We start from the raw sequence: 13,373 nt of genomic DNA, 5'->3' as shown, positions 1-13,373 counted from the left end.
TGCATATGATTGTGTGTGTGTTTGATTTTGTGCATGTTGATTCTGTCCATGACTTACTTCCTGTTTCTTTTTCTCATGTTTGTAGATTGTGAAGCCCCGTTTGTGTACTCAGCATGTGGTGCGCCCTGTGAGAAGCAGTGTGCACTGCAGGGCCACGGAGATCTGTGTTTAGGTGTCAGGGAGTGTACACCTGGCTGCTACTGCCCACAGGTAAATATTTCATTCGCCCTAGTATATTTTAGTACAGGATACAGGATACACTATGTTCAAATCAATCACCCTCACACTTTTTTTACTCCAAATAAAGCAAACCTGAATTGGATCATTCTATGAAATGTCAAAACGTGAAATATTGTCCACAGTGTTCATGATTGTTGTTTCTGAAAATGAACACAGTGAGACTAAATCTTTATACTATAAAGATAAAGGCACATTTTTGATGTGTTTGTGTGAACAAGCTGATATTGGTTTGTCTGTCTCACTCATCACAGCGGCAAGAACTCCTCGCTGTGCACATTCTATATTTAGATATTCATTTTACATCTGAATACACTTGATGTAGAAGAAAGCAATACGAAAATATTCTGTCTGGTCAAAACATTCTGCTCCCTCTCCTTATTACAAACTCTATAACTGCAATGTAGAGTAAGTGACAAACATTTTTGGAACATAGATCTGACAACATTGCAGTCTGCATGTGTAAATAGTTGCATATTGCTGGACTCTATGTAATGGTAAATGGACTTGCATTAATATAGCTCCTTTTTAGTCTTCTGACCGCTCAAAGCACTTTACACGACGTGTCAGCATTCACACACCGATACCACAGCCTTCGGGAGCAATTTGGGGTTCAGTATCTTGCCCGAGGACACTTCGACATGCTGACTGGAGGAGAGACAGATCTAACCGCCGATTAGTGGACGACCCGCTCTACCTGAGCCACAGCCGCCCTTATGTGCGTGTCTGTATGAGACAAGAGCAAAAAATGTACTGGCATTAGTTTAGGAACTGAAATATGCTGTGCTAAATATTGTTGTTAATACATCACTTTGATAGGAGCTGTGATGACAATTTTGTAATGTTGTTTGGCCCAGTTTGAGAGCTTCCAGCTTTGATTTATGGCAAAAATCTTCTCAGATAGACTGATGATACGCCCATACAGCATCAGTGTGGGGGCGAGATAATGAAATATGGAACAGGAAGCCGATCACCAGAGTTGTTGAACCATAATTCATTCAACAACCATGGCTTACGTTTACAGTATACGTCATTGACCACACAGAGTTGATATAGTAAACTTGTTGGCAAACATTTATTATTTACACATCCTGCAGCAACATTATCATTCATTTGGACTTGTTTTTATGTCCACCTGATGAATGTGAGTCACATATTTACTCTCTATTAGCTCGGTTTTGGTCTCTATGTTCACCTGCTTGGTCAAAGTTTACTTCCTGTCAGATATTGCATTAACAACCTTTGGAACAGGAACTACAAATGGGCCTGTTTAGAATGTTTATGTTTTCATTAAGTCTGCAAAGCCCAAGAAAAAGGTGTATAAAGATCCGTAAAGCCGAGGGGGGCTGCAGATTCTCTGCTTCAGTTCTTCTGTTTTTGTGAATTTGTGTGTTTTCCCTTCCAGGGCCTGCTGCAGCAGAACGGTAGCTGTGTTCCTCCAGAGGAGTGTGGCTGCGTCCACCTGCAGCACCAGGCTTCAGGACAACCACCCACACCTGTCACTGTTCCTCAGGGGGCCACGGTCACCATAGGCTGCAGTACCTGGTTAGACCCTGGCTCTTAAGAACATATGGAGCTGTGGCAGAGGGCCTAATGTTTTCTCTATCAGTCCCTCTGTTACACCAAAGTAGTTTTCAACTTTTAGAAACACTTGTATATACTAAGTTATTACACGGCTGTGTTGAATACTCCATTCTGAATGGTCAATCACGGCGTTCTGCGGCCTGTAATTTCTCTATAGCAGACCGTTGCTATGTATAACAGACCGTTGCTATGGGCGCAGCTCTGATGTCGGACTCTGGCAGACCGTTTTTGTGTCAAAATATTTGATTTCTCCGTGTAATAAGCGGGATAATGCTTTGCGTCGGGGATTCTTTCACAACAATGACCGGCTCGCTGTACATTATCCCTTACTTATGACAAGTTGCAACTGTTTTAATACTGTTGTTGCAGTGCCAAGCACTGCATTAAATAGGATAAATGCAGTATGAGGGACTTTTGCCATGGCTACCACTGTATTTGTGCCTCTGTGCTGCATCTCAATCATTCTCTGCTATTTATCTTTTTATCCACTTCTTGTTTGTTCTCTGTTTGTCTGGGATCTATGACTCGGTTTGACTTGTTGTTTGACTTGTCGTGATTGTAATCTGTTTTGTTGGCTGTCCTATCCTCCAGCCTTTGCCATGATGGAACTTTGCAGTGTGACATGAGAGAGTGTGAAGGTAAGAAAGGAGGGCCATGAGACAATGTAAAGAGCTCCTGGTTGAATAATGCCATCATCCTGTTACCCTGTTTTTTTCTTTCAGTCATCCTCAGCGAGTGGTCGGAGTGGACTCCCTGTTCTCCCTGTGTCCCCTCTTCCTCCTCGCAGCACAACGACTCCCAAGCAGGAGTCATCAGCGGCAGTAAGATGGTCTCAATCCAGAGGCGTTTCCGGGCCTGTTTGGACCTGGATTCTGGTCTTCCGGTTTCTAGAGAGGAGGAGGAGAGCCAATGTCCAGGACCACTGTCGGAGGAGAGGCTCTGTCCAGATGCTAACATCTGTAGAGGTAATGGTGTTCGTCCAAGAGGACAAAAAAGGGGTTCACAGAGGAGCCAAGTGAGTCTTTTATCTCAGTCCAGACATGCAGTCAGTTCCTCAGTCTGCCTTTGTCAAGCTCCAGTTGCTCCTTCAACTCCAAAGTGAGGGAAAGTAATGATGGGGATGGTTTTGCTCCACCCGAGTTCCCCTCAGCATGTAGCAGCTGTTTGATACTTTGCTCCCATCAAAAGAGTGTATGCAGACAACGCAGTGAACTAGTCAGAGCTAGACAAGCATGACACTATAGAGAAAATGAATCACGGATCGGGTCAGAGAGTGTGATTTCTCTCGGGAGGAGAGGGAAATACTTGAATATCAAAATATGAGTGGAACTCACTGCAAGGCAAATCTATTTGGACAGCACCTTTCAACAACAAGGAAATTCAAAGTGCTTTACATGAGACATACAAAGGCGTCAAGACAAGTTGTATAAGACACAGTATAAAAAGATTTTAAAGAATAAAAGATAAATATAAGCTAAAAGTTAATAACATAGAACAAACAGAAGAAAGGAACACTCCAGTGAGAGATGTGAATAAATAGCTCAGGATTTAATTTATTAAAGGACAGTTGAAAACAGAAATATTAAAATGTTTTGTGAGAGTTAATTCCAGGTGATAGGTGCTTAAAAAGTGAATGCTGCTTGTACATGTATAGATTTGACCCTGGGAATAGTAAGCAGACCTGTCCCAGAAGACCAGAGAGGTCTTGAACATAAAGTAAAATATTACTATTATTTAACACGCAGGAAAGCAGAGCAAAGACCTGAGAACTGGAGTCGTTTTCCACTTTCTTAGTTTTAGTGAGGGTTTAGCAGCGGTGTTCTGACATCCAGCTGCCTGTTTGACTTCTTAGAGAGACGTTTGAAGGCACAATTACAGTAATTGAGCCCATTAAAGATAACCCATAGATAGTTTTTTCTATATCCTGCTGAGATATACTTTCATTCTAGATGTATTCTCACACCCGGTGATATTGTTATATACGTAAATCTGTTCAAATCACGTAATTACGATCGGATGTTTTGTTTTCCACAATCTGAACTAGTGGGAGATGGTTTTAGAGGGAGCCTTGGGGGAACTCAATGTAATTTTTGTTCACTCAGATGTGGAATTACTCATCAACACAAAGTAGTCTCGATCCGGCAAGTAAGATTCATTCCAGATTAGAAAACTGCCAGAAAGTCACACCCAGTTTTCCAGCACAAATGGGTAATTTGAACATGTTAATACATGGTTTGGGGAACATTTGAAACAGAAAACTATGATTTTTGATCTGGAATCTCTAGAAATAATCTAAAATGTGGTACCAGGTTTGTTATTGTTCTTCCTGTGAATATTTATTGTGTGTCAGTTCAGATTAATACTTAACAACAGTAGATAGTGTAAGAGCTTGTAATCTGCATCCACAGTGAAAAATGGCATCGTGCATTTCTCGTTTCTGTAAGGCTGATTGGATTTTGTGTTATGTGTGTGTGTGTGCAAAGAATGATTCATCCTGAACTCAACTCCCTCCATTCTTCTCTGGCCTTTCCCCTTTGGATATGAATGTCTCTGACTTACTATTATGCCCAATGGACCTTAGGTTTAATTTGCATGTCAAACATTTAAAGTCTTGTACTTCATCATAGTTAGTCCAGATATCTAAAACTGCTCAGTGAGGATTATCAGTGGTTTCATTTACTAGGAAAACTCTTATCTCTGACATAAATCAGACATCTCACCAGCTCAAGTATGCTCGTACACGAGTCCAACAAACAGTAAATACGCTTTTGTTATCGTGGATGATGATTACAACAATTAAAGTTATTACAGCAGCCATCATGATAATTACGGTCATTATAATTAGGACGAGAACAGAGTTGATGCTGGTTGTGATAATCATTCTACCCATCCAGATCTGTGTCAGTGGAGTGTCTGGAGCGCCTGGACAGTCTGCGCAGAGCCTTGCAGCGGTGGAACCCGGCAGCGCTACAGACAGCCCCTGGCCTCTCCTCCAGGACCCCGCTGTAAGAGCCAACAGACGCAGAGCCAGAGCTGCAACACCGGACTCTGCCCAGGTACTCCACATTTACATACTGTCAAAAATATGATGCTGTGGGTTCAAATCCTTTGTTGCATGCCAAGCGAGTCTTTCTGTCACTTTCTGCAGCACACAAGCTTTCCGAGCTTCGCTCATTTCTTTATTTGTGAAAAATGGGAAAGATTGATTTTCCTTGTTTCCTAGGTGAGCGCTGTGAGGATAGGGGGCGGACCTACCAAGAGAGCTGTGCCAATCAGTGTCCTCGCAGCTGCACTGACTTATGGGAGCATGTGCAGTGTCTCCAAGGAGCATGTCACCCAGGTAATCTATGACTTCCAGCATGAACAGTAACTTAAAAGAGTCTGTTTTTATATATTTCTCCTCCATTTAACTTAATTTGTCTTTCATTTCTCAGGTTGTCGGTGTCCGAAGGGACAGTTGTTGCAGGACGGCCACTGTGTGCCAGTGACAGAGTGTCGCTGTGGTGTCCCATCGGGCAACGGGACGCTGGAGTTCATCCCTAAAGAGGAGCTTTCTGTGGACTGTAACGCCTGGTGAGAACAGCTTTCTGTCAGTTTTATTTTTAGATGTGAAAAAGCTTGTACAAAAGTTGGTCCAAATTGGTCTGTAATATTAGGAGAGGATGTCTCGCATCAAGAGCAGACTTTATAGGCTGTTCAGGTCTGTTATACTTCTCTCTAGAGTTCAGCTACATTATTTCTCCAGCTTGAGATCAGCTTTTATGTCATCTCTCCAAACACCCCTCCATCTGCAGTGCGTGTGAGAACGGCACTCTGGTGTGCACCAAGCTGCAGTGCCCGGTTTACGAGCCCTGGAGCCCGTGGAGTTCCTGCTCGGCCTCCTGCGGACGCGGCCAGATGACGAGGACGCGTCTTTGCCAGGGCACAGAGGGCGGTCCTTCCTGTGGTGACACCATCCAGACAGAGAGCTGTGATCTGCCATCATGTCCAGGTTTGACTTGGAACAAAGTACCCACACTAATTCAACTTAGTGTTAAAACACGAACACATTTAACTCACTGAGTATCAACCTATCAGTACTCCATCTGTGTCCTCCCCTCTCTCTCTCTCTCTCTCTCTCCAGTGGGATGTTTGTTGAGCGAGTGGTCACCCTGGAGCGAGTGCAGCACCACGTGTGGTGGTGGGTTGACGATGCGGATCAAGACGGTCCTCAGAGAGCCAGAGCCTGGTGGGACGGCCTGCGTTGGACCACTTGAACAGCACACTGTCTGTAACACCAACAGCTGCCTGCCTGGTAAACTCAGAAACTAACATCACTGAATATACTTCTACTGAGCAAAGTAATTCCTGAATTCGAGTTAAATAAAGTGGTTACCAAGCAACCCATAAGGACCTTAATGAGTGGTATTTTCGGTTAGTTTATTTATAGTGTTATGTAGTCAAAGGTGTGACCTCAAATGTGGCTGAGACAATCTGTTCTCAAGTGTATTAAAAATATATGTGAGACATGATGTAATTCATCGTATGTTCATCTGTGTGTTGCAGAGTGTCCTAGCGGGCAGGTGTCTAGTAACTGTTCAGGTTCCTGTCCATATACCTGTGAGGACTTGTGGCCACACACTCAGTGTCTACCTGGTCCCTGCACCCCTGGGTGCAGCTGCTCTGATGGACAGGTTTGGACACCCGTGCATGTGTGGGTGTGTGCGTGTAGTTGGATAGCTGTGATGTAATTTTATTTTACCCCTGATAAAACCTGATTCTTCCCCTCATAGGTGTTGCAGGAAGGCTCCTGTGTGTCCCGCGCCGACTGTCCCTGTTCACCGCTGTCCCTGCCGACTGGTTACCGACGCATGAACGTCAGCACCGAGGAGATCACGGAAGCTCTGATGCAGCCTGGAACGGCCATTCAGCACCTCTGCAACACATGGTAATACACTACACACGGTTTCATCCATTCATTCACTGATTTAACCATTAAGCCAGCAGGGTCATGGTAGTAGCGAGCAGCCAGGCTGTCCTTTACCAATGGATCTGGACCTGGCCTGATGAAGTAGCTCAGAGGCTGGCCCCTCTGAATGATATTTACTGGAGGTGGCCCTCGTCAATTTGTCAAATAAAAAAAAAAGTAAAATAGTTCAAACCTTATGACCATGTTCCCTTTAAATGGAATACAAATTGTAAAAGCATCCGTCATAACCCAGTTTTACTGAAACATTTAATATCCGGCTGATATTGAATCTATGCATAATACTTACATTTTCATGTGATTAACAACTAGGGCTGTCAAAGTTAATGCGATAATGCGTTAAAGGGACTTTATGTAACTTTTAGAAAGTCCTGGCTCAGTTTTAAATCTCGCCACGAAAGAGGCTAAATAACACACAAAAGTTAGGCTAAATTTTAGCGAGGATTTTTTTTTTTCAAAAGGGGTCCCTTGACCTCTGACCTCAAGATATGTGAATGAAAATGGGTTCTATGGGTACCCACAAGTCTCCCCTTTACAGACTTGCCCACTTTATGATAATCACATGCAGTCTGGGGCAAGTCATAGTCAAGTCAACACACTGACACACTGACAGCTGTTGTTGCCTGTTGGGCTACATGTCATGTTATGATTTGAGCATATTTTTTATGCTAAATGCAGTACCTGTGAGGATTTCTGGACAATATTTGTCATTATTTTGTGTTGTTAATTGATTTCCAATAATAAATATATACATACATTTGCATAAAACAGCATATTTGTCCACTCCCATGTTGATAAGAGTATTAAATACTTGAAATACAAATTTCCCTTTATGGTACATTTTGAATGTGATTAATTTGCGATTAATCAGAATTAACTATGTACAATCATGTCATTAATCACGATTAAATATTTTAATCAATTGACAGCCCTATTCACAACATATTCAGGCTGCAACCAAGATCAAACCGTAGAGTTTATTCCTGACTTCCATTATCTACACTTTGCGGCAGCTCTTTCATTGGTCTAGATCAAGGGACATATTAATGCTGATCAAAGCAAAACAACTGACCGTCACAGAGTGGATTGTAGGCAACTGATGGACAGTGCTATAAGAAGGCTGTATTCCCTGGTCACATTTGGAAGAGCCTTTGAAATATCATAGCCTCTGAATTGGTTCACGGTAACGGAGTACGCCTCTATCATTTATGCATTTAAGAGGAGGGGGAGCACAAAGAACCTGAGGAGATGTGAGAGTGGTTGACTTTGCATTCTACTGGATCTGCTAAAGTTCAGGCAGTTTCTGAGTAGTAGTGCAGTTTTGTTTGAAAAATGCTTTGCCTTGGCTGCAAATGGCTGCTAAAGGGCAAAAACAGAAGATTGTGGTGGGGAAGAGAAACTGATGTTAAACTCTACTCCATAAATATTTTAGTGGCTGACAGACAAATGTGAGCACAACATTAAAAAGCGAGCATTTTGCAGCACCAACCTGAGGAGATGTGGTCAATTTCTATTGAGACATTTACACTGAGGTGGCATAAATAGTTTTTCATAAGCATTGCCTCTGTTTTATGTCCTTATGAATGATTGATTGATTGATTGTGGTCATGGTTAAAAATGGGATGCAGTCTCAAAGTCAGACACTTTGTGCACCCGTCTACCCAGACCCAGATCTTCCTTTTTTTTTTCAACTTATGATTTCAATTTTACTGAGGTAAAAATAAAAGCCTTTGACCAAACCATAGAAGTAACAAACTGTCTCTGCAACCATATTCACAGGGGGTTATGGGAAATGTTGTTTTAACTTTAAAGGGATAGTTTGAATTTTCTTTTAAAGGGGGTTGTATCAGGTTTTTATCCACAGTCGGTGTATTACCTACAGTAGATGCCGGTCGGCATGCTGCTTGTGCAGTACCATTGTGAGGTTGACCATGGTCTGATTTATTTAAGATAAATGTAATGAAATGAAAATCATCTCTGAGTTAATTTTTAAAAGTGTTGTGGAGCATTAGCAGAGTTGAATTTCATTGTCTCAGTCGAACTATACAGTCAACGACAATCCACGATGATATCCGCTGTAATAGATAGTCTGGCATGCAAGCAGACGTGCCGTAAGTCCTCTCATTTTCCTCAGAGTGGTTTTGATACTCATTTAATAAGTCTGATGGGATCGGCCATGTGACATGATGATTGCGTTGGTATCTCGGTGTATTTCAGTGTTTAATAATATCAGCCTTGCTGTTTTTCCCCTCATATTGTTTCACTCACCTGATTCTTCTCTCTCCAGCGTGTGCCAAAGAGGAGCATTCAACTGCACCTCCGAGCTCTGTGATGGTGAGTGATGCTTCTGTCACAGCTGTTCTTACCCGACGCATTTTCTTGCACTTTATAGGGCCTCCTCTCTCTTTTAGCATTGAAAGCACCGGGAACAATAATCTTTTGGTTGAACTGTCAGGACCACGATAGATACGTCAACCTATCTATAGTTAGTAACAGCTGCTGCAACAGTCGGCTCAAATAACTGAGCAACAGCCACATCAATCACAGCCTACAGAGGCCATTACTGGGCTTTTGTTTCGTAAACACATGATACCATCTTGAACTAGCAGGGGGAGAGAAAGAGATGAAAGATAATGGGGAGCAGAGTGTCACAAAGTGCAGCCCCTCATATCCTCGTGAGAGACGTGAGTGTGGGAATAGCTCTGTGATTTGACACGCTTTTTTATCTGTCATCATTTGATCAGCAGTGCCTTTTATCCTCCTCCTGCCTTCCTCTCTCCTCTGGATTTGGTCGCAGTGAATAACAGAGTTTAAAGTTGACATTTCATGCTCATTTCCAGGTTCATACTTGTATTTTGTGTTTCTACTAGAACATGTTTACATGTTTTAATGTTCAAAAAACACATTATTGTTCTCATACTGTCTGTCTCAATATACCTGTATTCACCCAACGCTCTATTCTAGCACCTGTTTCTTTAAGACCCCCCCCTCCTGAAAAAGCCCAGTCTGCTCTGATTGGCTGGCAAGAAAAATATGGTGCACCTTTGCATAGGTAGTTCTCAAGCTGTGGGTGGTATATTCTAATGAGCCTGCATGTGACATAGGACGGGGAGCCAGATCTGAATGGCTGCCAAATCCTCTACCTGCCTGCCTGCCTGCCTGCCTTCACTCACACACCGCGCTCGTTCTCACTCGCTCCACCTCTCCCGTGCATGCGCGCACACTACACACTGCAGAAGAGTTACGTTATCGTCTCCGTCTAAAACTCCGGTGTCTCCTCTGTTCCTTCTGAACACGGTTGCGAGGCTGAAGCAGGAAACACAGTATCAGCATTTATTCATGGAGAGACCTTCGTCTGGTCAGCTAACATTACTGTCAAGCAGGTGAAATATAGAGTGATATTGTGGTTTTAGCTGACGTGTGTCGCCTCACTGTTTTGATCAACGCTCGTTTATGTCTATGTAGAAGAGCGCAAGCACGGGCAACAGGACGCGGACTTTCGTTGACTGAACGGCCACAGGTGTCGCTGTTAACAAGCAATTTCTGATTCTTACAGAGTCCCTTTAAGTTAAAGTGTTTTTGGAAAGCTCACTTTGTTCTTGCCAGAGTCGGTGTTTCACAGATCTCTACATGACCAATAGTCATAATGGATAAAAAGTATGAGGTTAAGATCCGGGTTGACAGTTACTGGTATTTACCTTTAACCACCCCCAACAGGTTCTGTCTCTTTCAAAGAGAGGGAATGATACACACATGTATTTGGTTTTTGTGTGTGAGTCCTTTTTCTTGCCTTCTCCTCAATGCTTGACTTCCCCCCCAGAGACCTCTGAAACTAAATCTAAAAGTAAAGCAAGCTGTCTTTAGTGAGACTTTGTCTAGACATTTACACAGTAATGTAAAAGTTGTTGTGCACAATCTTATGTTGACATTGGGGTTTTGTTCTGTTGCCTATTTCAGCATTATTTTTAGGCGGTGGTGTCGTTAACAAATGGCTTTAATAAAAAGCAAAACGGGAATAATATCCGCAATTATAGTTTTGTTTGGGCGAGCTGAGAATAGAGCTCACATGATAGATGTTTTCTATATGCTGCTTTACTGCTGCAGGTAAAATGAACAGTGACCTTTATATTCTTCTCCCATTACCCCTGTAGTGGACTGTGAGTGGTCCAGCTGGTCCCAGTGGAGTCCATGCTCAGCCAGCTGTGGAACGGGGCAACGGAGCTCCACCAGAACCGTCCTGCAGCCCAGACGGTACGGGGGGGCCCCATGCGAGGGCCACGAGCACCGCACCACGACCTGCACGGCCCCAGACTGTGGTGAGTGAGAGGAGGGGAGATCGGGGATGCTTTATTGATCATTGTGGGGATATTGTAACAGTTCATCAAAAAAGTATTTACAGCTCCCTGCAGAATCTTACTGAGCGCTTGTCACACGTAGAACTTGTCCCCAGAGGGGCAATTTATTGTGCAGCAGTAATAATACAAGATCAAAAATACACACAAGGCAATTAAATACAATAATATAGTATAATAATAATAAGAGTGGGAACCAGAAGGCAAGGTCTGATAGGTGCGGCGGGGGGTGGATGCTGTCAGACAGGATGGATCCTGCTTTCTTTGTTTGTGATTTAAATCAGTATCGGTGATACTGCTCCAGACCTCGGTCACCTTTGTCAATGCATTTTTCTTTTTTAGATAGAGAGAAGCAAACTAACAGATAGAGGAAAACGAAACAATCGGCTCAATGATAGATTTATATAAAAAAGTCATCAGGGACCTGTCAACATTCAACAGCCGGCTTCCTCAGACTAAAAAGGCGCCGCTGGCTTTTTTTTTTTGCACAACATATTGGTGTTAGAATGGAAGCTCAGTTTATTTAAGGATTTTAATGCCCAAGTACTTGTACGACTCCACGATTTCTACAGCCTGACTGTTAATTGTAGTGTTTGACAGGGTTGAAGTGATGACGTCTAGAAGTTCTCACTATAACCGTATCATCTGCAAACTTCACAGTGTGGTGGTTTTTAATCTCACCGCGGCAGTCGTTGGTGTAGTGGAGAGAGGACACAGCGCTGGGGAGAGCCAGTCGGTGTTAAAGTTAGTCCAGACAAATGTCCATTCGCTCTAACTCTCTGAGATCTGTTAGCAATCCGGCCAAACAATATTAGTGTCCAACCCAAAACACTCAGTAAGCTTCAGCCCCTGCAGCTGACAAGAAGTCCACTAACAACAGTCTGGCATGGTTCCTAGTACTACCCTCTAAGTGCTTACAGATGAAGTTTAGCACAGTCATATTTGCATCCTGACCCCCCCTGTTGGTAACGGGGCGAGACAAATTTCGATTTTAATCAACATTTCAAATGACTTTGTGACTAGTGAGTCTACAGGCCTGCAGTCATTCATAGTCTTAAGATGGCTATTTTTTTGCAATGGGAACTATTATAGACTGTTTCCTTAGCACCGGGACCCTTGGCTGACAGAATGACACATTAAAATCAGGGCTGTCAATTGATTAAAGTATTTAATCACAATTAATCGCATGATTGTCCATAGTTAATCGTGATAAATCACAAATGAATCACATTGTTTTTATCTGTTCAAAATGTACCTTAAAGGGAGATTTGTCAAGTATTTGATATTCTTATCAACATGGAAGTGGACAAATAAGCCTACTTAATGAAAAAGTATGTATATATTTATTATTGGAAGGCCAACAGGCAACTACAGCTGTCAGTGTGTCAGTGTGCTGACTTGACTATGACTTGCCCCAAACTGCATGTGATTATCATAAAGTGGGCATGTCTGTAAAGGGGAGACTCGTGGGTACCCATAGAACCCATTTTTATTCACATATCTAGAGGTCAGAGGTCAAAGGGGACCTGTTTGAAAATGGTCAGGCCAGTTTTTCCTCGATAAAAATTAGCGTAATTTGACAGCCCTAATTAAAAATAAAGGCCTATTTGATCAGCACAGTGGGACAGCATACAGCTACCAATGCTATCAGGACCAGGGCTCGTTCTAGCTTTACATGCACATCAAATCTTGAGTAAAACATATTAAACTCCTGGGCCAGAGCCAGATCTGATGAAAAGCCTTCTAAAGCCAGCTCTTTTCTTAACTTTATTACCCAATTTAGCCCTCTTAATGTCAAGTTTAATCTCCTTTTTGTAAAACATTTAGCTCAGAGACGTTACCTCTCTTAAATGCAGGTTTTTTTTCTTGTTTAATAACACTTTAAAGCCTATCCAGGGTTTCCTGTTAAGATAGATCTTAACTACCTTGTCAGGGATGACAATTATGATACCCATGAGCTGACCACTGCTGTGAGTTCATTAACGTCAAGAGATGATTGGATAAACTCCTCCTACGCCGTGCAGTCCAGACGGCCTTGCAGCGTCAGCGTTGCCTATGAAATGAATGTGTGTGTGTGTGTGTGTGCTTTGATGTGAGAGAACGGGGGAACAGATATGCATGCTTGTTATCTCAAACCTTGATCTAGATAGATCTAGAAAAATCTACGTGTGTAATGTAGTGCCAATTAGAACTAGTCATTTTGGGGCTTTTTAGAATTATGCGAAAGCCGAGCT

At 42.7% G+C, this 13,373-nt stretch overlaps 1 protein-coding gene across 1 annotated transcript in view; it reads left to right on the top strand.

Moving 5' to 3' along the window:
• Positions 1–13,373, top strand: part of scospondin (subcommissural organ spondin) — an 87,110-nt gene that overhangs the window by 54,932 nt on the left and 18,805 nt on the right. Inside the window, exons 95-107 of the mRNA XM_037756813.1 lie at positions 86–210; positions 1,643–1,782; positions 2,413–2,459; positions 2,544–2,786; positions 4,716–4,877; positions 5,045–5,161; positions 5,256–5,394; positions 5,616–5,812; positions 5,945–6,115; positions 6,367–6,494; positions 6,594–6,748; positions 9,075–9,121; positions 10,939–11,103. Coding sequence (XP_037612741.1) covers positions 86–210; positions 1,643–1,782; positions 2,413–2,459; positions 2,544–2,786; positions 4,716–4,877; positions 5,045–5,161; positions 5,256–5,394; positions 5,616–5,812; positions 5,945–6,115; positions 6,367–6,494; positions 6,594–6,748; positions 9,075–9,121; positions 10,939–11,103 — 1,836 coding nt within the window. The remainder of the gene's footprint in view (positions 1–85; positions 211–1,642; positions 1,783–2,412; positions 2,460–2,543; positions 2,787–4,715; positions 4,878–5,044; positions 5,162–5,255; positions 5,395–5,615; positions 5,813–5,944; positions 6,116–6,366; positions 6,495–6,593; positions 6,749–9,074; positions 9,122–10,938; positions 11,104–13,373) is intronic.

This window comes from Sebastes umbrosus, chromosome 21 (genome assembly GCF_015220745.1).
Source record: "Sebastes umbrosus isolate fSebUmb1 chromosome 21, fSebUmb1.pri, whole genome shotgun sequence".
NCBI lineage: Eukaryota > Metazoa > Chordata > Actinopteri > Perciformes > Sebastidae > Sebastes > Sebastes umbrosus.
This window is presented reverse-complemented; position numbering and strand designations above follow the sequence as displayed.